This window comes from Staurois parvus, unplaced genomic scaffold (assembly GCF_062004578.1).
Source record: "Staurois parvus isolate SC_StPar_1 unplaced genomic scaffold, SC_StPar_1.0 ptg000260l, whole genome shotgun sequence".
NCBI lineage: Eukaryota > Metazoa > Chordata > Amphibia > Anura > Ranidae > Staurois > Staurois parvus.
Window position 1 is genome coordinate 101833 of NW_028318056.1, and position 24128 is coordinate 125960.

Sequence of the window (24128 nt, forward strand, 5' to 3'; positions counted from 1 at the left end):
TACATCCCTACCTACCCAGTCACCTCCAATGACATACATCCCAACCTGGCCAAGTCATCCTCAACCCCCCCCCCCCCCCCAAGAAAAAAAAATATATTTTCCTTCCAAGCCACCTCTTTTTAGGTGCATCCCTCCATAGCAAACGTACCCCATTACAACACTTACTGACATATATCCCATCCTAACCACATCACCCACCCCTCTCTGAAATCAATTGCTCTCCATCTGCCTTCACTGAGATGAATCTATCCCAAATAAATAATTTACCCCTGATAACATACATCCCTCTTCAGCCACCGCAACCGAGAGGCCTCCCTCACCAGAACATTCACCTTTTATCCCACTACCATATGTCCCTTCCTTAGCCATCACTACTCAGATGCATTCCTTTTGGTAACATTCCCAGTGACATTACGTTTTTCCCAACCTACATTTCTCCCTGGTTAGCTTTCCCCTTGCTAAACAGAGATACATGCTGATGTAAAATTTAGTGACAGGGGGCAAAGGCCCACTTTAAGGGATGTGGATCCATTGTCATTCACAATGAACAAAGGGCTGCACAGTGTCTAAATTATTAGCACTCCCCCCTGGCAGTACTCAGGTTGTTGGTTTTAATCCCAACCATGGCACCACCTGCCTGGAGTTTGCATGTTCTCCCTGTGCCTGCGTGGGTTTCCTCTGGGTACTCCGGTTTCCTCCCACACTCCAAAGACATGCTGGGAGGTTAATTGGCTCCTGTCTAAATTGGCCCTAGTATGTGTTTGTATGAATGTGAGTTAGGGCCCTTAGATTGTACGCTCCTCGGGGGCGGGGACTGATGTGAATGTACAATATATATGTAAAGCGCTGCAAAAATTGAAGGCGATATATAAGTACCTGACATAAATAACAATGATCTTGCCAAAACACCAACACAAAAACAGCAAACAATGCATTCTGTTGTTCTTCTGATGGACTCTTGCCACATTTGACAGATCCCTGCTGAATGTCAACCAACCATTAAACGATTTTGGTCAATTACATCAGCCAGCATCCTTAACCCTGGGGATAATTTATTGGTTGCTAGAAAGCAGGTGTCTAACAGTATCCTAGCAGCAACAAGATTGGGAAGCTGTCACATTAAAATGATTATAGAGGCTTGTTACTTACCTGCTCTGTGTAATGGTTTTGCACAGAGCAACCCCGATCCTCCTCTTCTGGAGCCCCCCGCCAATACTCTGGGCTCCACCTTCCTGCCGAGACCCCCCAACGGAAGCCACTTGCTATGGGGGCACCCATGCCTGCTTGTGCCCATAAGATACACAGAACGGGGATTGCCCCCCCCCCGCTCATCACTAGCTCTGATTAACAGCAGCAGGAGCCAATGGTTCCTGCTGCTGTATCTGAGCCAATGAGGAGCGAGAGAGCAGGGTGCCTCGGCTCTCATCCACATAGCTGGATCATGGTACTCTTTACGTCTGGAGGAAAAGAAATGTAATCTCCAAACACGGAAAGGTTTCTTCACAGTAAGAGCTGTGAGAATGTGGAATAGACTCCCTCCAGAGTTGGTTGTGGCCGGCTCAGTGGATTGCTGTAGGAAAGTCCTGGATTCTTTCTTGGATACACAGAATATAACTGGATATAACATTTATAGGGAAAGGTGATCCAGGGAATATCCGATTGCCTCTCGGGGGATCAGGAAGGAATTTTTTCCCCTGCAGGAGCCGATTGGATCGTGCTTTGCTGGGTTTTTTTGCCTTCCTCTGGATCAACTGTGGGTGTAGGATTATAACTTTTTTTTTATGGTTGAACTGGATGGACTTTTGTCTTTTTTTGGCTAGACTAACTATGTAACTATGATTGGGCTCAGGTATGTATTTAGGGAGGGCTGCGGAGGAAGCTGCATCCAGAAGGGTTTTTAACTTTACTGAATAGAATGCAGTAAGGTAAAAAAAAAAACCTTCTGGCTTCATAACCACTTTAAGGCCGACCAGACATGGATCGAAATTCGTCCAGTTAAGCAGGGACTGGCCAAATTTCGATCCAAGTATGAGCAGGCTGGTTGTACACAGGTCAACCAATCAACCTGTATACAACCAACCTGTTGGAACTGTTTCTCTTGATCAGCAGTGCTGCAGCACAGTCACAATACAGTACAAAGGCTTGGCGGGATCAATTCCCTCATCCACATCAAGTGTGTGGATGAGGCAATTAATAAAACTCCCCAAGAATAGTGCTGCGCTACTCCCTAGTGACCCAAAAAATACACAAACAATAAACACCCTCCTGAACATCAAACCCAATGTGCAATAGAATAAATCTGTGAAACAAAGTCAATAATAAATACAAAAAAAAAAAAAAAAACCAACAACTGACTGAGCCACTAAATCCAAATGATATGTGAAACATATATAAAAAATAAATCAAACTCAAGTAGCAATAAACACCTGGCCAACCTATAATAAACACCCGGCTGAGCTGAAGAATAAAGTGTAAAAAAACAACAAAAACAGTAAAATATGTGAAACATATACAAGAAATAAAACATGATCACAATAGCAGTAAACACCTGGCCAAGCTGTAATAAACACCCGGCTAACATGAAGCATAAAGTGTGAAAATCAACTAAAACAGTATTAAATGATTGTAAAACAAATGCCCGACTGAGCAATCTGCCCCCCAGTGGTGATGAATTAAGTATATGTTCATCTAGGCTAGATATTCACAGATTTTTTTTCTGTTACACATTGGTTTTGATGCTCAGGAGGGTGTTTATTTATTTTTAGTGTATTTTCGGGTCACTAGGGGGCAACACAGCACTATTCTGGGGAGTTTTATTGATGTGGGAACACATTTAGGTGCTCGCAGCAGTTGATCGTTTATTTGTGGCAGCGCATGAGTATTATATCCTTATTTTTGATGGGTCAATCAAGTCATTTTCTTTTGTTCAACCAGCGGGTGGAATGAAAGAAAATGACTTGTGTATGGGCTGTCTTAGTTGTGATAATAATATTACAGATTTTCCTTCTTCATGGGACAACTCAAGAATGTTGGCTTTCCCATCACTTCCTGTCCTGAAGACGATGGTCTCCAGGACTAACAGAGAGAATGAATCCCCCAAGAGTATTCAATGACAGGGATTCTAATCCTTCCACATCTTATTCAAAACAAAAATGAAAATAACGATTTGTTTTCCATCTGAAGCTCACCGTTATTTCCGGCTGTTTTCTGGGAACAACATAAAGATGAAATTTATACTCCAAGCAGTTCACGTCTTCTGGACAAACCACCTTGCTGTACAGGAGAACCTTCCCCTCGAATGGAATGGGTTTTTTCCATAATTTAAAAAATAGGGGAGCAAGAACAGAAAAGGAGAGATTTTCCAGCACAATATGGGACGGTCCAATTGTTACCGGTTTTATTACAATAAACTTTCCATTCTTAAATTTGCCGCATCTAATTAAAGCGATTTCTCTTTTCAGACCTAGACAAGAAAAAAAAAAAATTAGAAATTGTTGTGCTCCATTGAGTTGGTAACTTTTGTTTTTCATGTTGAATAATCCTATTGTAACAGAACCGGACCCAACTGCACTTGGGTATTTCCGTTAGATTCCCGCTTCCCCGTCCGAACACCGACCACGGACACCACTCTTGAAATAACTCAGGAAATAGGCTACTTTATTTTAACACAGATACAAGATATATACACAGGGCGGGGCAATACACACCCAGTAACAAGACACACATCGGCAGGCCGTCCCATCAGGGGGAAGGGCTGCCGGAAACACCCCCCACCAAGCCAATACACAAACACATAGTTTGCTCCTAGAAAGACACACAATAGAACAATGGGATACAACCACATGGCATTAAACAATGAACAACCCCCCCCCCCACACCTATACATATCTAAACAATATTAGGACATTTCACCCTGTACCCCTAACAGGCACAGGGTGATTTACACATAGGAGGGATATGGGGAGCTGAGACAGGGGTCTCCCCACCCCTCCAAAGTGAGCTGGGTTCCATGGGCCCCCCACCCAAAGTGACTCCCGTCACACCTATCAATATATGTTGGGTTTTTAAAACCCTTGTTGCGGTCTATAGCTTGTTTGCATATATGGCCATAGGACAGCCATATTTTATGATTAAATGTAAATGCTCTGTCTCCTGGTTGTTCCTCAGTGATCCTCTTATCTCAATGTAAGGCTACCTGACAGGACAGTAAATTACAGTCTAATGATGTAAAATACCCATGGGGGAGATTTACTAAAACTGGAAAGTGCAAAATCTGGTGCAGCTGTGAACAGCAACCAATCAGTTTCCATATCTTATTGTCAAGCTGAAGTTAGAAGCTGATTGGCTGCCGTGCACAGCTGCACCAGATTCTGAGTGCTCCAGTTTTAGTAAACCTCTCCATAATGTCCATTATTGTTATTAATATTATACAGGATTTATGGCGCCAACAGTTTGCTCAGCATTTTACATTATAGTGAGAGACAATACAGTAACAATACAGTCCAATACAAGAGGGATTTGAGGGCCCTGATCCTGGGAGCTTACAATCTAGGAGGGCGGGGTGAGTGGTACAGTAGGTAGTCACTGTGGGGGATGGACTGGTTGGAAGAGTAGAGGATTCCAGAATTAGCTGAGGGCGGGATAGGCTTCCCTGAAGACATAGGTTTTCAGTGAACGCCGAAAAGGCAAGTAGAGTAGGTGATAATTTAAAATATTGGGGTAGGGAGTTCCAGAGGATGGGTGACACCCTGGAGAAGTCTTGGAGATGAGCATGGGAGGAGGAGATGAGGGAGCTAGAGAGTAGGAGGTCTTGCGAGGAGCGGAGTGTACGGTTTGGGTGATATTTAGAGATAAGATCGGTTATGTAAATTGGGGCAGAGTTGTGGACGGCTTTATATGTATGTCATTGTTAGAGTTTTGAATTGTATCCATTGGGCAACTGGGAGCCAGTGGAAGGATTGGCAGAGAGGGATGGAGGACACTGAGTGGAGGTCAGTGGAGGGATTGGCAGAGAGGGGTGGAGGCCAGTGGAAGGATTGGCAGAGATGGATGGAGGACACTGAGTGGAGGTCAGTGGAGGGATTGGCAGAGAGGGATGGAGGACACTAAGTGGAGGCCAGTGGAGGGATTGGCAGAGAGGGGTGGAGGCCAGTGGAAGGATTGGCAGAGAGGGATGGAGGACACTGAGTGGAGGTCAGTGGAGGGATTGGCAGAGAGGAATGGAGGACACTGAGTGGAGATCAGTGGAGGGATTGGCAGAGAGGGGTGGAGGCCAGTGGAAGGATTGGCAGAGAGGGATTGGCAGAGAGGGGTGGAGGCCAGTGGAAGGATTGGCAGAGAGGGATGGAGGACACTGAGTGGAGGCCAGTGGAAGGATTGGCAGAGAGGGGTGGAGGACACTGAGTGGAGGTCAGTGGAGAGATTGACAGAGAGAGATGGAGGACACTGAGTGGAGGTCAGTGGAGGGATTGGCAGAGAGGGATGGAGGACACTGAGTGAAGGTCAGTGGAGGGATTGGCAGGAGAGGCGAATACAGAACGGTTAGTAAGGTGGATGAGTCTGGCAGCAGCATTCATGATAGACTGGAGGGGGGATAGTCTACGAGGAGGTCGGCCAATGAGGAGGGAGTTACAGTAGTCGAGGTGAGATATAACCAGGGAGTGAATGAGTTGCTTAATGGTTTCCGGGGTTAGGAACGGGCGTATCTTGGAGATGTTGCGGAGGTGAAGTCTACATGAGTTTGTCAGTGATTGGATCTGGGACTGGAAGGACAGATGGGAGTCTAGGATTACACATAGTACCCTGGCGTGAGGGGATAGACTGAGGATGGTGTTAGCGATATTTATGGTGAAGTCGGGGAGGGGGCACGAGCAGGGGGGAATACTAGGTGAGATGGGAGCTCGGATGATTGTAGACTAAGCATTCTAGTAGTTTAGAGGTAAATGGCAGCAGGGAGATGTGTCTTAGGTTGTTTAGGTCGGTGGGATCCAGGGAGGGCTTCTTAAGTATGGGGGTGATGTGTGCGTGCTTTAAAGGGGAGGGGAAGGTACCGGTGGAGAGGGAGAGATTGAAGATGTGAGTGAGGGAGCATAGGATGGAAGAGGAGGGTGACCGAAGGAGTTGTGAGGGGACAGGGTCCAGGGGGCAGGTGGTGAGGCGGGCTTCTGAGAAGACCTTAAGGACCTCCAATATTTGCCAAAGGCTTTGTGATTTAGGCCAGCCATACATCGGTCGAAAATTGACCGATTTTTCGTCCGAAAATCGGACCTAAGAATAATCGGCCGATTTTCGCTCTGTTAGTGGGTCAATGGCACCGGCCGATTTTCATGGTTCCTCCCCTTTTCGGTGATCGGGCATGTTGGAAAATTTGTGAAAAAGGACCGATTTTCGACTCAATGATGGTCAAATCGTACAATTGTTTTTCCAAAAAGAATAGGCGCATGAGCCGTGACCTGGAAGGAACAGAAGTTTTGCATGTTATATGGGGTGAACTTTCTGACTCGTCGGCCAATTTGCAAAATCATTGATGGCGCCATCGCATTACCGACTTTTCCGATTTTCGGATGAAAAATCGTTCTGAATTCGAACCATGTATGGCCTGCATGAGGCTGCGCAATGTTCAGGTAACATACAGTAAGGAACAGCTGTCCATTCATGGTGAGTGGGGATGAGACGAGCATACCTGGGTGTGTATTGAGGGAGGTTCGCTGAACAGCTCAAACATTCAAGTATTAATGCAAACCTCACTGATGTCAATTGGAGACAAACCCTTAAAATCAATTCTGGCTATTTTCAAGGCTAATTGGAAAGGGATTGTCACACACATGGATGGCATGGAAGGCTGGGCACTGCTATGGAAGACATGTACCAATGCAAAAATATAAATAAAAAAACATTTTGTGGGGAACAGTAATTTTAATAAGATTTAAAGTGAAACATTGAAAATGGACAATTCCTTTAAAAACATGCCTTAAATCTGCCTGTAAAATGACACCTCTACAATGTATACAGTGTACTACAGCAAAGTTGACATTTACTCATTCACAAATAAAAAAATACCAATTTAAATTTCTGGTAAATGAATTTCCCTGCCAGCTTCCTTTTTTTTTTAAAATAAAAAAAAACGGCATAGGGACCCATAGGACCCCATGCCTTTTTCACAAAAAAAAAAAAAGGTAGCAAGGAAATGGAACTTAATGGCAAAGTTTTTTTTTTAAGGATGTAACCCATGAAAAAAGCAAAAGATCTTGGGGCCCCCTCTCCAAAGTTCATAGCAGACCCTGGCCAGGCAAAGGAAAGCAGTCCCCCTCCTGAACCATACCAGGCCTCATGCCCTCAATATCAGGAGGACAAGGGCCTCTTTGCTATAACCCTGTCCTGGTGGGTGTGGGGGGCTTGTTGGAATCTGGAGCTCATCTTTAAAAACAAAGGAGCTCCCAGATACAACCCCTTACCATACATGAATGAGTAAAGGATACATAGTACTCTAGTTAAGGGATGAGTAGATCACCAGCATTGCATTAGTAACAGTTAACTCGCATGGCTACACCTCTTGGAATGTCGGCTTTAGCCCTTTTGATTACCCTCCCTGCTACCCTGTGGGGTGCTTTTGAATTTACTCAGGTTTGACCGCGCTTGGACCTTAGGGTTAGTTAGGCTTAGTTGTTATTTTTTCTATTTTTTGCTATGGTGTCTCTGGGCTTGGAAACACCCTATTCCACTTGTCCCCTACTGGACTTTGGGAGGAAGACCATATTCTCTGGGATTTCCCTGTAGATATACACATCGTACTGGTGATATCTTGTCCAACACTTCCAAGGGACACTGGACACTGCCCCCAAGGAATCAAAATCCTACTCTTCATAACCTCCCTCATAACCATGAGTAATCAAAAGGGTAATATCCTTTCTTGGATTATCCGTGGCCTGCATGACCCTATGAAGAGGTCGGCTGTCTTCACATTCCTCAGCTATCAAGACCCTTCCATTGTATGCCTTCAAGAGACTCACATGACTTTGGACACTTCTGAAACGCTCTAAATTCCCCATTCAGTTACATGCTACACACTCTCTATCACGTACCTGGTGATGGAGGCCAATGGAGAGAGGGCTTCCCTTGCGGCTAAGTTCCGGACTTCCCTGAGAGTGGGACAGCGGGAGTCAGGCCCAAAGTGGCACAGGTCACCTGTAGGAGTGCTCGTTGGTGGTCCACTCAGAAGCACAGCTGGTGCACGGAGATAGGTCTGCAGACAGGTGGTGCCTGTGTGTGGTATACAAACCCTTCCAGGATTAGAGATTTACTGGATAGCCAGTTCAAGCTAAGGTCAGGTACCAGGTGGGAATCAGAGCAGACGTAGTCAGATGGGATAGCCGAGGTCATACACAGAGGAGCGAGAGAGAGAATATCCTTTAGCCAAGCCGAGGTCAGATCAGGGGTTCAGTAGACAGGTCCAAGTGCAAGCCGAGTCGGTATCAGGAAGTCACAGGAACAAGGCACGGGGAGCTAGAGATCATCCAGCAACCAGAGGAAGTGATGAGCCTCCTTATAAAGGCCGTCTGGCACCAGACTGAGGCTGATGCGTCCTTCTGCGGCCATGTAGAGTATTGGCAGAAATGCCAGATCTTCCAGAACTCCTGCCGTGGACAGGACCCTGACACTCTCAATACTCTAGGGGCAGGAGTATAATGGTTGCCAGAGGTGTACCTTTCACGGTTATCTCCTCCAAGATAGATCCGTTAGGTTGTTGCATATTTCTGTTATGCAATTGGGACTCTCATTTATGTGTTCTTGCAGATATGTATGGACCTCCACCATTTAATATAGAGACAGTAAAGTGTCTGTTTCAATTTGTAGCCACCAATCCACAAATACCAATACTGGTAATATGGGACTTTAACACTGTTTTGGATACTTCCTTAGATCTCTTTAAAAAATTCTCCCCGCATGGCCCTAGACAAATTACTCTTTTTTCCTGCCATATGATGGAGATTGGGCTCTTGGACCTATGGCAATATCCCCACCCACTAGATGCTCAATTTTCACGTTTTTCAAGCTCCCACTCTCTGTCCCTTATAGATTTAACGTTGGGCTCTGATCTGATCGTATTGTATACACCTCAGGTGACTTACTTATCCAGGGGCCTATCCGATCATTCTCCAATGCATATATCCTTATCCTTGAAAACGCCTTCTACATTTACACTCAGTCTATTCTGGATAACTCTGGATCTGGACCTAATGCATAAACAATTACAGGGCTTCTTACCTGATTACAGACACTCAACATCTCCTATAATTGTTTGGGATGCTTTGAAAGCATATATTAGAGGCATGTGTATCAGAGAAATTTCCAGAATTAAGACTAACTCCAGACAGTGGGAGGTTGACACCGGCCAATCTGTAACCAAAGCAGAACAAGCCTATCTTAGCAATACCCACCCTAATACAGAGAGGAAGTGGGTATATGCCCAACAGTTTTTGCATACTGTACAACTTCAGCATGCTGAAAATAACCATTTTTTTTCTGGGTAATATGCTGGCAATCAGATGGGTCAGATGGGTCATATGCTGGCAATCATTGCAGAAGCTCAGCAACCGTCTTCCCATATCTCTTCTTTAAAACTGTCCTCGACTCAATTGGAGAAAGAAAGAAAGAAAGAAAGAAAGAAAGAAAGAAAGAAAGAAAGAAAGAAAGAAAGAAAGAAAGAAAGAAAGAAAGAAAGAAAGAAAGAAAGAAAGAAAGAAAGAAAGAAAAAGAAGAGAAACAGGAGACAGAGAGAGAGAGAGAGAGAAAGGAAAGAAATAGGGGAGAGAGAGGAAAGAAGGAAAGAAAGAAAGAAAGAAAAAAGGAGACAGCGAGGGGGGGAGAGAGAGAGAAAGAAAGAAAGGAAAGAAACAGGGGAGAGAGAGGAAAAAGGGAAAGAAGGAAAGAAGGAAAGAAAGAAAGAAAGAAAGAAAGAAAGAAGAGAAAAAGGAGACAGCGAGGGGGAGAGAGAGAGAGAAAGAAAGAGAGTATAAAAAAGAAAGAGAAAGAAAATATAAAAATGAGAGAAACGGGAGAAAGAGAGAAAGAAAGAATGAAAGGAGAGAGAAAGAAACAGGAGACAGCAAAAGAGAGAAAGAAAGAGAGAACTATAAAAAAACCAACTAAGAGAGAGAGAAAAATGAGAGAAACGGGAGACAAAGAGAAAGAAGGAATGAAAGGAGATAAACAGGACGGAGAGAGAGGAAGAAATAGAGAGAGAGAGAAAGAGAAAGAAAGGAGAGAAACAGGAGACAGTGAGAGAGAGAGAGAGAGAGAGAGAGAGAGAGAGAGAAAGAAAGAAAGAAAGAAAGAAAGAAAAAGAAGAGAAACAGGAGACAGAGAGAGAGAAAGGAAAGAAACAGGGGAGAGAGAGGAAAGAAGGAAAGAAGGAAAGAAAGAAAGAAAGAAAAAAGGAGACAGCGAGGGGCAGAGAGAGAGAGAAAGAAAGAAAGGAAAGAAACAGGGGAGAGAGAGGAAAAAAGGAAAGAAGGAAAGAAGGAAAGAAGGAAAGAAAGAAAGAAAGAAAGAAAGAAAGAAAGAAAGAAAGAAAGAAAGAAGAGAAAAAGGAGACAGCGAGGGGGAGAGAGAGAGAGAAAGAAAGAGAGAACTATAAAAAAGAAAGAGAAAGAAAATATAAAAATGAGAGAAACGGGAGAAAGAGAGAAAGAAAGAATGAAAGGAGAGAGAAAGAAACAGGAGACAGCAAAAGAGAGAAAGAAAGAGAGAACTATAAAAAAACCAACTAAGAGAGAGAGAAAAATGAGAGAAACGGGAGACAAAGAGAAAGAAGGAATGAAAGGAGATAAACAGGACGGAGAGAGAGGAAGAAATAGAGAGAGAGAGAGAAAGAGAAAGAAAGGAGAGAAACAGGAGACAGTGAGAGAGAGAGAGAGAGAGAGAGAGAGAGAGAGAGAGAGAGAGAGAGAGAGAGAGAAAGAAAGAAAGAAAGAAAGAAAGAAAGAAAGAAAGAAAAAAGAAAAACATGAGATGGGGGGTGCTGGAGGAGATGAGTGGGGGGCCGCTAGAGTAGATGAAGGAGGAGGGTGCTGGAGGAGATTAGGGGAGGGGCTCTGGAGGAGAGAGATGAGGAGGGGGTGCTGGAGGAGATGAGGGAGGGGGCCACTGGAGGAGATGAGGGAGGGGGCCTCTGGAGGAGATGAGGGAGGGGGATGCTGCAGGAGATGAAGGAGGAGGGCACTGGAGATGAGGAGAGGGATGCTGGAGGAGATGAAGGAGGGGTCCTCTGGAGGAGATGAGGGGGGCGCTGGAGGAGATGAAGGAGGGGGCTGCTGGAGGAGATGAGGGAGAGGGCCACTGGAGGAGATGAGGCAGAGCCACTGTAGGAGATGAGGGAGATAGGGTGACCACGGGGGCAGCATACAGGAGCCGAATGCATACATGAGATTGATAGGAGAGGCGGTTGGGTTAGAGGAACCGAGAAATGCCAGTCCTCTATGTGCTGCTGGGCCACCTCTCCTATCCAGGTGGCCTTGGCCCACTGGGCAAATGCCCAGTGTTCCCTATGGCCAGTCCGGGCCTGATTATTGACCTTAGATCTCAAAATCAATACTAAAGTACTGTTGACCAGACTAACCAAGGTTATCTCTACGCTTATTCATCCAGATCAATTGGGTTTCATTCCCAACAGATCTACAGCAATCAATATTCGCAGGCTTTATCTTAACCTTCAAATCCCTTCTGACAATTTGGGTGACAGGGCGATTTTGTCTCTTGACCCTGCTAAAGCGTTTGGCAGTGTAGAATGGAGGTACCTGTGGCAAGTCCTTGTGAAATTTAACCTAGGGGACACTTTCATCTCATGACTTCAATGATTATATCATGCCCCTTTGGCCCGTATTCTGGTTAATACCCTATCCTCCTCATTCACATTAGGAAAAGGGACACGGCAAGGTTGTCCTCTCTCCCCGCCAGGGGCGGACTGACAACTCATGGGGCCCCCGAGTAATAGGGGATCATGGGGCCCCGTGTCCTTGCCCAAACTCAAAAAAGCCTATGAAAAAGGTTCCAGGGGCATCTCATGGGGCCCCCTAGTGACCCCAGGCCCTCGGGCAGTGCCCGAGTTTCCAAATGGTCAGTCCGCCCCTGCTCCCCACTATTATTTGTCTTGGTGATAGAGCCCCTGGGGGCGGCCATTAGAGAGCATCCAGATATTGTGGGTTTTTGTAGAGAACAGACAGAGAAAGTAGCGTTATATTCCAATGACACCCTTTTTTTTTGGATGATACATTCTCCTCGTTAACAAGCCTAATGACACTGATCACAGAATTTGGCTACTTCTCCGACTTCTCAATAAACTGGGATAACCAACCTTCTCCCGCTGGACACCCTTACACATTCCATACCACCTGAAGTTGTGCAGATTGAAATAGTGGACTCCTTTAACCATTTGCCAACCGCGCTATAGCTGAATGATGGCTACAGCGTGGTTGTCCAGTTTTGGGAGGGTGTCATAAGAATTCCTCCCCAAACGCACGCTCCCGCGCTCCCTCAGCGGCGCGCACCCGGTGATCTCCATGAATGATGTGTCCTACAGACACAGCTGATTACATGATGAGGTAAAAGGTCAATCACAGCGGCCTTTTACCACATGATCAGCCATGTCCAATGACACAGCAGATCACCGGTAAATGCAGTTGCCGGTTATCGATAACCGGCAACTGTCACAGAGCAGATCAGCACTGATGATCAGTGCCTGGATCATCAGTGCCCAGCAGTGCCACCCATCAGTGCTACCCAGCAGTTCGCCCAACATTTCAACTCATCAGTGCCCAGCAGTGCTGCCAGTCAGCGCCACCCATCAGTGTTGCCCATCAGTGCCATCTATCAGTGCCCATCTGTGTCGCCCATCAGTGTCGCTCATCAGTGTCATCTATTAGTGCCCATAATTGCTGCATATCAGAGCAGCATCATCAGTGCCTCCTCATCAATGCCCACTAGTGTCGCCTCATTAGTGCCACCTCATCATTGCAGCCTAACAATGCCCATCAGTGCTGCCTATCTGTACCACCTCATCAGTGCCCATCAGTGCTGCGTATCAGTGCAGCCTGATAAACGCATATCAGTGAAGGAGAAAAATTACCTGTTTGCAAAATTTTATAATAGAAACAAAGAAAAACTTTTTTTCAAATTGTTTGCTTTTTTTGTTTATAGTCAAAAAAATAAAACCCCCCCAGCAGTGATTAAATACCACCAAAAGATAGCTCTATGTGTGTGAAAAAAATGATAAAAAAATTCATATGGGTACAGTGTTGCATGACCGCGCAATTGTCATTCAAAGTGCGAGAGCGCTGAAAGCTGAAAATTGGCCGGGACAGGAAGGGGGTTGAAGTACCTGGTAGGCGAGGGATTAAAAATCTGGGTACCAACATTTGCTCCACTGTATTGGAATATACAAAACTTACTTATGCTATTTAAAAAATTCCAACAAAAAACAACCAGTTGGACCAAACTCCTTCCTTCCGTGATAGAGAGGTATAACCAGGGGTGGACTGACAACTCATGGGGTCCCCGGGCAATAGGGGATCATGGGGCCCCTGTGCCCTTGCCCAAACTCAAAAAAGCCTATGAAAAAGGTACCAGGGGCATCTCATGGGGCCCCTACTGACCCCGGGCCCTCGGGCAGTGCCCGAGTTTCATAATGGTCAGTCCGCCCCTGGGTATAACTTAACCCCTTCACGCCTAAAGGTAAAACAAATATAAATGCCTAAGCACAATTTTGCAACACTGACCTGTGTCACTAAAACCGTCCGCATCATAACAACTACTTCGTACATCCAGGTGGATTATACCGCGTTTTTTTTCAGGACAAATTGGGCTTTCATTTGGTGGTAAATGGTAATGGATATCTCCTGGTTTTTTTATTATCAAAGCAAAACTGATCCAAAATAGTAAAAAAAATATTTCTTTTTATTTAGCTGTGTTTCTTGTTACTACCATAACCTACCACCAAAAAACAACACAAAATAAATTTTCCAGCTCTTGGCGATCGCAGCGATACCATATATGTGTATGTTATTTGTTGTTTGTACCCGGAGTACAGCCCAGAAACAATAGTGCGCATTTTGTTTTTGTCTTTTTTTTTTTTAACCTAAAACACACTGACACTAAGGCTACGTTCACACTAGCGTTGTGTGCAGGCAGCAGAGAGGCATTTGGGAAGAGGTTTTACCGCTTCCCAAACGCCTCTGCCAATTCTGCACATTGTAGCACATGGTGCTGTTCTAATGGGAGCGTTTGCATTGCGTTGCGGAAAAACGGACGCCTCTGGTCGAGTCAGGAGGCATTCAAGCCTCCTGTTCTAGATTATGGTGCTGCTCCGCAAACACCTGGCTGGCGTTTGCAGTGCGGTTGCGACACGGTTGCGGGGCATTTGCGGAGCGGTAACACCATTCAAACATCATTATAGGCGTTTGTGGGGCATTTTTAACATTCGGCAAATGCCTAGCAACCGCCGCTAAACCACGCATGCGGCGTTTGCGGAGTGTTTGCCGAGCATTAAAAAATGCTCCGCAAACGCCGGACCAATGCTTGCCAAACGCTATAGGGGCGTTTGGCAAGTGCTGGTAAAACAGCCAAGTGTGAACGAGCTCTTACTGACACCAATTGTTTTTTTAAATCATGATCTTTGACCCTGACCTAGACTCCATCACTAACCCTGGCACTGAACTAGATCAAACCTTGATCCAGGTACTTTGTCTTTATTTTTTAATATTTATTTATCTTTTTTTTTTACAAACATTTTTTTTCCCCTCTATGCCAGGAGTTAGAGAGATACAATATATAATAAAATGTATATAATGATACAATGTATAATAGGATGTATATAATGATACAATGTATAATGGAATGTATATAATGATACAATGTATAATGGAATGTATATAATGATACAATGTATAATGGAATGTATATAATGATACAATGTATAATGGAATGTATATAATGATACAATGTATAATGGAATGTATATAATGATACAATGTATAATGGAATGTATATAATGATACAATGTATAATGGAATGTATATAATGATACAATGTATAATGGAATGTATATAATGATACAATGTATAATAGGATGTATATAATGATACAATGTATAATAGGATGTATATAATGATACAATGTATAATGTGATGTATATAATGATACAATGTATAATGGGATGTATATAAGGATACAATGTATAATAGGATGTATATAAGGATACAATGTATAATGGGATGTATATAATGATACAATGTATCTATCTCCTCCATTCATAGAGAGAGAAAAAAACAAGGGGGCCGGGCTGTACGGTGACTCATCACTGTGATAGCCAATCAGAGGCTATCACAGCGATCATGTGACCCGGAACCGGGAGTCCTGGGTCCCGATAGTTAGAACAGGACCTGGGGCTCTCAGTGACACTGCGGTTTTTGTGCTGGGAGCATACTGTGCGTGCTTCTGTGGGCCCCATATTTGTGTGACGCCGAGGTCAAGGGGTTAATCAAAATGATATGGGCCCCTCAATTACCCTATATCCTGCGTAATGCCCCTGTGTGGATTCCTATACAGATCTTCAAACAATTTGATACGGTGTTTCACTCCTTAATCTGGCGGATGCACACACCTTGGATTAAACTAGAGACTCTACAGGAAGCTAAGGATACGGGCGGCCTTGAGGTTCTCAACCCCTTTCTTTATTATATTGTGGCCCAACTACAAGATTTTACAGCCTATCAAGACAATACACAACAGGGGCGGACTGACAACTCATGGGGCCCCCGGGCAATAGGGGATCATGGGGCCCCTGCAGGGGCGGACTGACAACTCATGGGGCCCCTGGACAATAGGGGATCATGGGGCCCCTGTGTCCTTGCCCAAACTCAAAAAAGCCTATGAAAAAGGTACCAGGGGCATCTCATGGGGCCCCCTACTGACCCCGGGCCCTCGAGCAGTGCCCAAGTTTCCAAATGGTCAGTCCTCCCCTGGGGCCCTGTGTCCTTGCACAAACTCAAAAAAGCCTATGAAAAAGGTACTAAGGGCATCTCATGTGGCCCCCTACTGACCCCATGCCCTTGGGCAGTGCCCGAGTTTCCAAATGGTCAGTCCGCCCCGATACACACCCAGACCTGGTCAGCTCGCTTCTTCTAGGGATTGTGTCCACAGATAATTTGGTGGAATGCCTGGAAGCAAGTGAGTTTAAAGCCCTGGCACAGTTTCCTACACTAGAAATGATTGACAGGGTGTGGTGCAAAGCAAAACATTACTTCCGATATCAAGGCTTTACCACATTTACACGTACAGTATCCTTAATAACCATAATTACAGCTGCAGGTCTGAAATATGTCCCTCAGCTGTACCATGGGCAATTGATGAAAGACTTTCAAACTTTAGGTGCGGAGTTTGACTTGCCCAACTCCATCTTTTTTTCAAATATTTGCAACTTAGACATGCCATCTTGACACAGGCCAGGGCTTCCTCGTGGGTCTTGGTTAATCCCATTCTTCTTAGTCGATTAGTGCGCTCTCCAACCAAAAAGGGGACAGATCTCCTCACTATACAGTGCATTGATTCAATTGGTGTCCAGGGCTATGTCCCTTAAATGTAGACTGCAGTGGTCCAGAGATGTGGAGTATATCTCTGACGAAGAGTAGTCCACAATTCTTTCTAATATCTTATTGGTATCTGTGTCTTCATCACAAAAGCTTACCGACCTTTTCATTGTCCATCGCACTTATCGCAACCTCCAGGAACTATTTGATTTGCCCAGGAAGGATACTCCCCTGTGCCCATATTGTGCTGTAGAAAACAGTACCCTGTTACATATGCTGTGGAAATGCCCTAAACTGGTGTGCTATTGGACATTACAGAAGCCGGGAAGACAGCGCGCGGCTGGATCGAGGAACAGGTAAGATCAAAAACTCTGCGGAAGTAAGAGCGGGTACCTGTCAAATTCAGGTACCCGCTCCCCACTTCCCCAAAGGTCAGCAGTCATCTGTACTGTCCGCAGTCTCTGGTCATCCCTGTACTGTCCGCAGTCTCTGGTCATCTCCTGTACTGTGTCCACAGTCTCTGGTCATCTCCTGTACTGTGTCCGCAGTCTCTGGTCATCTCCTGTACTGTGTCCGCAGTCTCTGGTCATCTCCTGTACTGTGTCCGCAGTCTCTGGTCATCTCCTGTACTGTGTCCGCAGTCTCTGATCATCTCCTGTACTATGTCCCCAGTCTCTGGTCATCCCTGTACTGTGTCCGCAGTCTCTGGTCATCTCCTGTACTGTGTCTGCAGTCTCTGGTCATCTCCTGTACTGTGTCTGCAGTCTCTGGTCATCCCCTGTACTGTGTCCGCAGTCTCTGGTCATCCCTGTACTATGTCCGCAGTCTCTGGTCATCCCTGTACTGTGTCTGCAGTCTCTGATCATCTCCTGTACTATGTCCGCAGTCTCTGGTCATCCCTGTACTGTGTCTGCAGTCTCTGGTCATCCCCTGTACTGTGTCCGCAGTCTCTGGTCATCTCCTGTACTATGTCCGCAGTCTCTGGTCATCCCCTGTACTGTGTCCGCAGTCTCTGGTCATCTCCTGTACTGTGTCCGCAGTCTCTGGTCATCCCCTGTACTGTGTCCGCAGTCTCTGGTCATCTCCTGTACTTTGTCTGCAGTCCATTAGTTCAGATTTTTTTTTTCCCCTGTTTTCTGCCTCTAAAACCTAGGTGCGTCTTATACGGCGAAAAATACGGTATAGCGTCTAACAACTATGGTATATACAGTATATTTGACAATTGATCAATTTTGATGTATTGACAGCCTATCTCACTTCTTGAGGACTTGTAATACCAGGACAATACAAATACCACCCAAATTACCCCTTTTTTTGAAAGTAGACAGTGTGAGGCATTTAGTAAGAGACATGGGGAGCTTTTTTGAAGTTGTAATTTTTTTGTCAAATTTTTTTTTGGAAATTGAAGAAATTTAATACAAATGTTTTGTTTTTTTTCCACAATTTCTGTTTTTACACCAGTACAGTACAGCGTCATTATATGACTGAAGTGGCGGTGATCAGGTAACTGACTGATAACAGTATGTTAAAAACTAAAAACTACTGCAACTCCCTCCTCACTGGCCTCCCTCACTGCAGACTATCCCAGCTTAAATCGATCCTGAATACTGCAGCCAGACTCATCCACCTTACCAACCGCTCCATTTCCACCACCCCCCTCTGCCAATCCCTCCACTGGCCTCCACTCAGTGTCCTCCACCCCCCTCTGCCAATCTCTCCACTGGCCCCCACTCAGTGTCCTCCACCCCCCTCTGCCAATCCCTCCACTGACCTCCACTCAGTGTCCTCCACCCCTCTCTGCCAATCCCTCCACTAGCCTCCATTCAGTGTCCTCCACCCCTCTCTGCCAATCCCTCCACTGGCCTCCATTCAGTGTCCTCCACCCCTCTCTGCCAATCCCTCCACTGGCCTCCACTCAGTGTCTTCCACCCCCCTCTGCCAATCCCTCTACTGGCCTCCACTCAGTGTCCTCCATCCCTCTCTGCCAATCCCTCCACTGGCCTCCACTCAGTGTCCTCCATCCCTCTCTGCCAATCCCTCCACTGGCCTCCACTCAGTGTCTTCCACCCCCCTCTGCCAATCCCTCCACTGGCCTCCATTCAGTGTCCTCCACCCCTCTCTGCCAATCCCTCCACTGGCCTCCACCCCCCTCTGCCAATCCCTCCACTGACCTCCACTCAGTGTCCTCCACCCCTCTGCCAATCCCTCCACTGGCCTCCACTCAGTGTCCTCCACCCCTCTCTGCCAATCCCTCCACTGGCCTCCACTCAGTGTCCTCCACCCCTCTCTGCCAATCCCTCCACTGGCTTCCGATTGCCCAACGGATCAAATTCAAACGCTAACACTGACGTACAAAGCCGGCCATCATACTGCCCCAAATTACACCACCGACCTAATATCCAAGTACCACCCAAAACGTACTGTCCGCTCCTCACAGGACCTCCTCTCTAGTTCCCTGGTCTCCTCCTCCCATGCCCGCGTCCAGGACTTCTCCAGGGCATAGCCCATCCTCTGGAACTCCCTACCCCAATCCATCAGACTATCACCTACTTTCCTCTCCTTTAGGTGCACCCTGAAAACCCATCTCTTCAGGGAAGCCTACCCCACCCCCTGCCAATCTCCTCCACTCTTCCTACCACTCCATCCCCCACAGCTATCTCCTCCTGTACCACTATCCCCTCCCTCCTAGATTGTAAGCTCCAAGGAGCAGGGCCCTCAAACCCCTCGTGTATTGTATTGTATTGTATTGTACTGTCTCATGTATTATCCCCCTTTGTAATGTACAGCGCTGAGCGAACTATTGGCACTTTATAAATACTGTATAATAATAATAATAAAAAAAAATAATAATTCTTTATTCAACTTTTTCTTTTTTTAAAAAATGTTTTCATTTCTTACTATTTTTTTTAACATACTTTCAATGGATTGGTTAGTGTCACCATAGTAACACTGTACTACATTAGGGGGGTAATCAGGATTTTTTTTTTTATATATATATATATTTTGTTTTTTGTTACAATGACAGTCTTTAACTGTTAAGAATATGTTAACCGTTCATGACAGCTGTGATCAATAGTATTCTGTGATTGGCTACAGCTAATCACATGGTGCAGGGTGCTGTGATTGGCCCAGGTCCCATGTGATAGCTGTGGGCCAATCACAGCAGCAACACAGCTGTTATAAATGAATTAATTCATTCATAACAGCTTTGTTGGCATTGTGGTCATAGAATCACATGCTCACTATGCCCTAAGTTCCAGGATCTGCAATCTGCTGGAGGGGGGGTGCAGGGGAACAGCACGTTCCTAAACCTGGTGCAGGCACATGACATACATTTGTGTATGATTGTGCTGCCCCGCTGCAGTATATGTACTGTCGAGGGTCAGCAAATGGTTAAAAAAAAAAGTCCCGCAATGAAAATGTATTGTCAGTTACATTATCCAGTGATGTAGATCCTTGTCCATTGCAATTAACTTTTCCCGCCGACTTGTTAGAGCAAAAAAGCCAGAACCAATACAGTACTTTAACATACTTTCCTAAATAAAATGATTACAATTCTCTGACCTACCTTTTAAGCAGAGGTTATGTGGTAGGTGCACTACTGTCACTACCTCGGGCTCCACAGTTATATTAAACATAGGACCCACAATATCGTATCCGTCCTTCTGTATTTTATTTACATCGTCGCTCTTACATTCCAGCTCATATGTGATGGTCGCTTCAGATTTCACTTTGAACATGATTCCCGTCTCTGTGCAGCAGAAAAGTCGTTCAGGCTTCAGTTTTAGTCTTAGAATGAAAAATAATAATATTATTTATTACAACCTGCTGTACTGATAATACTTTAGAACCTAATTGTGCCCAAAAGTCCCCAAGCTCATAGTTTCCTGTTAGTAGCTGACAACATTTCCTCTGCTGAACTGAATTCCAAGCAGTGTTGTCAGCCCCGCCTGCTCCATTACAGAAGTCCGCCTTTTCCTGCTCCAATTTGCCCTTTTCCACAGGGATGAAGAGAACTCTCCGTGTACAGCTTTGGGGTAAGCTCAGGAACTTAATGAAAGTTTGGACAACGATGCCAAAGGCCATTGAATGCTGAATGTTAGAAATCCAACTTGGCCATTTTCTGCCCTAGTAGGCCTGGGATTGGCAAGGGGAGCTGGGCACTGTCCTGGTGGGCATGTATCAATGCAAAAGAACATTTTAAAAATGATTGTTCAGTTGGGAGAGGATTTTTTTAAGGATGCCTAAAGGGCAGCATTGAAAATATATATTTCCTTTAACCCCTCGCCCTCCAAAGGATTCCCCCCCCCCCTTTCTGACCAGGCCATTTTTTTTGCGATACAGTGCTGCGTTACTTTAACTGACAATTGCACAGTCATGCAACGCTGCACCCAAATTAAATTTACGTCTTTTTTTTTGGTGGTATTTGATTGCCTCTGAGTTTTTAATTTTTGCGCTATAAACTAAAAAAGACCGACAATTTTGAGAAAAAAACAACATTTTTGACTTTTTATTAAACATGTCCAGTAAAAAATAAAAAAAAATCTAATTTCATCATAAATTTAGGCCAAAATGTATTCTGCTCCGTGTCATCGCTAAAAAAAAAATCCCAATACGTGTAGATTAATTGCTTTACGTGAAAGTTTTAGTGTTTACAAATGGCGGTATAAATACAGGGTGTAACGGAAGCGTAGGCAGGACAGAGCACACGGAGAAGATGGGGAACACACAAAGCTTTATTGAAGCAACAAAATGACAGACACTCAATGGGGAAATGGCAGAGAGGGTGATGTGTGCGCAAACCAGGGACGATTCCAGGCACGGGGGGTCTTCGGCGACAGGCAGGCAATCTCCCCCCTAGGCTTGGGGCCTCAGCCGAGCTCCCTCCGTGACTGGACAGCGGATTGGAGACTCGGGCAACAGGTGGGCAACCTACCCCTAAGCAGGGGTCTCGAGCAACAGGCAGACAATCTACCCCTGGGCAGGGGTCTCGAGCAACAGGCGGCAACCTACCACTGGGCAGGGACCTCGGGCAACAGGCGGCAACCTACCACTGGGCAGGGACCTCGGGCAACAGGCGGCAACCTGCCACTGGGCAGGGACCTCGGACAACAGGCGGCAATCTACCCCTGGGCAGGGGTCTCGAGCAACAGGCGGCAACCTACCACTGGGCAGGGGCCTTGGGCAACAGGCGGCAATCTACCCCTGGGAATGTGCAAGGGGGAAGGAAGGGGTGGAGGGATTTGGCGGGGGATGGGAGAGGCACTGGCAGTCCGTGACACAGGGATTTTTTTTTTTACTACTAATGGTGGAGATCAGCTACTTATAGAGGGACTGACACTGGGGGGGAACTGACTTGGTGTCACTGTCATCCCCAGTGACACCAATAAAGTGATAAGTGGTAATAAAAAGCCCTGACACTGTACTAATGGCACTGGGCAGGAAGGGGTTAACATCTGGGGTGATCAAAGGGTTAACTATGTTCTGGGAGTGTTTTACTAGGGGGCGGGGTCTGTGTGCTTCACTGTAATCACACTGCTGTGGATGGCTGTGCTGTGCAGTGTGCCCGAGCCAACAGGGAGGAGAACTGTTAGTGAACAAAACAGTTTTCCTCCCCGTCGGAGATCATCAGAAATTACCGGCACCGGTGAGTAAGCACCGTCTGGGACCCGGTGATTGACGGCCGCATTTCTCCTACCCAGAAATGCGAAATCATGTACATATGCGTGATTTGCGCACATATGCGCACCCGAGCCACCCTGTAGCAGTATATCTGCGGTTTAAATAACATGACTGAGGGATGCCCTAAAGCTGATTCTGATTTTACAGAACATTACAACTCTCAGGAACAGCATCAGCGACATACAGCAGCAGCAACCTAATATGGTTAATTTCCACTCCCAAAAATTTCTTTATTATGTAGTTTTTTCAAAGACAATTTTTTATGTTGTAGCAATAAGCCGTAACTAAGCACTGGAAGCTGTGGGACAATATCGCTAAATTCTATTGCAAAGTACACTTAACCACTTGCCGTCCGGCCACTGTTTATAAACGGCAGGGCGATGGCAGTCCAGGGGCGGGTTGCCGTTCATAAACGGCACCCGCCTTTTCTAGCTGTGCGCGCTCCCTCCGGACACAGTGAAACACCGATTGTTGGACGGGACCTCTGTGTGAGGTCCCGATCATGTGATCACTGATTGGCCAATCAGTGATCACATGCAAAGTAGTAAGCAAGATGTCACTTCTGACATCATTGCTTACTACGTGTGAAATCTGTGAATGATCACAGAGGTCACATGGTACAGGGCTATTCACAACAGCCTTGTACCATGTGACAAGCTGTGACCAATCACAGCTCACTCAGTACTTCTCAATGACTGCAAGAATGCAGACAGAGAGAAAGAGAAATGATTGCTTTTACATCCTATATGGGTATAAAAGCAATCAGTGTAAAAAAAATAAATAAATCTTCATCACCCCCCCACAAGTAGTACAGTGTCACCATGGTGACACTGTACTGCTAGGGTGACAGTATGTAAAAAAAAATAAAAATAAAAAATAATAATATAGAAAAATAAAATAAAAATGTTAAAAAAAATGTTTAAAAAACTAATTTGGATTTTTTTTTTACTAAAAAAATTACGGAATAAATTTTGGCCAAGATTTATAATGAAATATTATTTATTTGCAAAATTTTATAAAAAAAATGTTTGTACTTTTTCATTTACATAGTAAAAAAAATAAAAATCCCAGCAGTGAATAAATACCACCAAAATAAAGCTTTATCTGTCTCGAAAAAATGGTAAACAATTCATATGGGTACAGTATTGCATGACCGCGCAATTGTCATTCAAAGTGTGATAGCGCTGAAAGCTGAAAATTGCCCTGGACAGGAAGGGGCTAAAAAAAAATATTAAAGTCAACGCTATCAAATTTATACAAATTTCCAAACAGTGTCAAAACAAGTCACATAGCTGAGCTCATGGTCTTCTTTTTAATACCACACTGTATTGTGTAGAGGGTATAACAAAATATCAACCAAGAGTAAACCAAAACACCACAAAACCACATTCCAGAGATGAGGCAGTTGTTAAGGTGAACTAAAAAAATTACAGTGCCATGTTTCAGAAACAAAAAGCAAACATAAGGCACAGTGGCTGAACAGTATGTAAGCACTTTGATAAGGCAGCAATATAATACGGTGAGAAGTAATTTGTTTCAAGAAAAAATGTAACAAAGTGTGATATTACAAAGACAGCTGCCATAACTGTTGTATAGACTTGCTGCACATTATGCAAGCACTTATACTGGGCCACTATGTTAGAGGACTAGATGAGGCATATTGTATTGTGAAAACAATCAGTTTATTAGGTCATAATCAAGGACCAGAAATAATTCACAGACACACTGCACACCCTGTAAGTGTTGTTAATAGACCACAATGGAAGATGGAGAGACTTGGCAGGTTGTATCATGAAATAAAAATTAGAGTGTGATTTTTCAGAGCCACAACTCAGAAAAATTCAGTTGATTTTCTGAACATTATGT

The 24128-nt window shown here is 45.0% G+C and overlaps 1 protein-coding gene across 1 annotated transcript in view; it reads right to left on the minus strand.

The window, feature by feature from the left end:
* LOC149459445 (NACHT, LRR and PYD domains-containing protein 1b allele 3-like) overlaps nt 1-24128 on the minus strand; it is a 90350-nt gene that overhangs the window by 15995 nt on the left and 50227 nt on the right. The window contains exons 4-5 of the mRNA XM_089681098.1: nt 20149-20369; nt 3189-3463 (exon numbers count right to left, since the gene is read on the minus strand). Coding sequence (XP_089537224.1) covers nt 3189-3463; nt 20149-20369 — 496 coding nt within the window. The remainder of the gene's footprint in view (nt 1-3188; nt 3464-20148; nt 20370-24128) is intronic.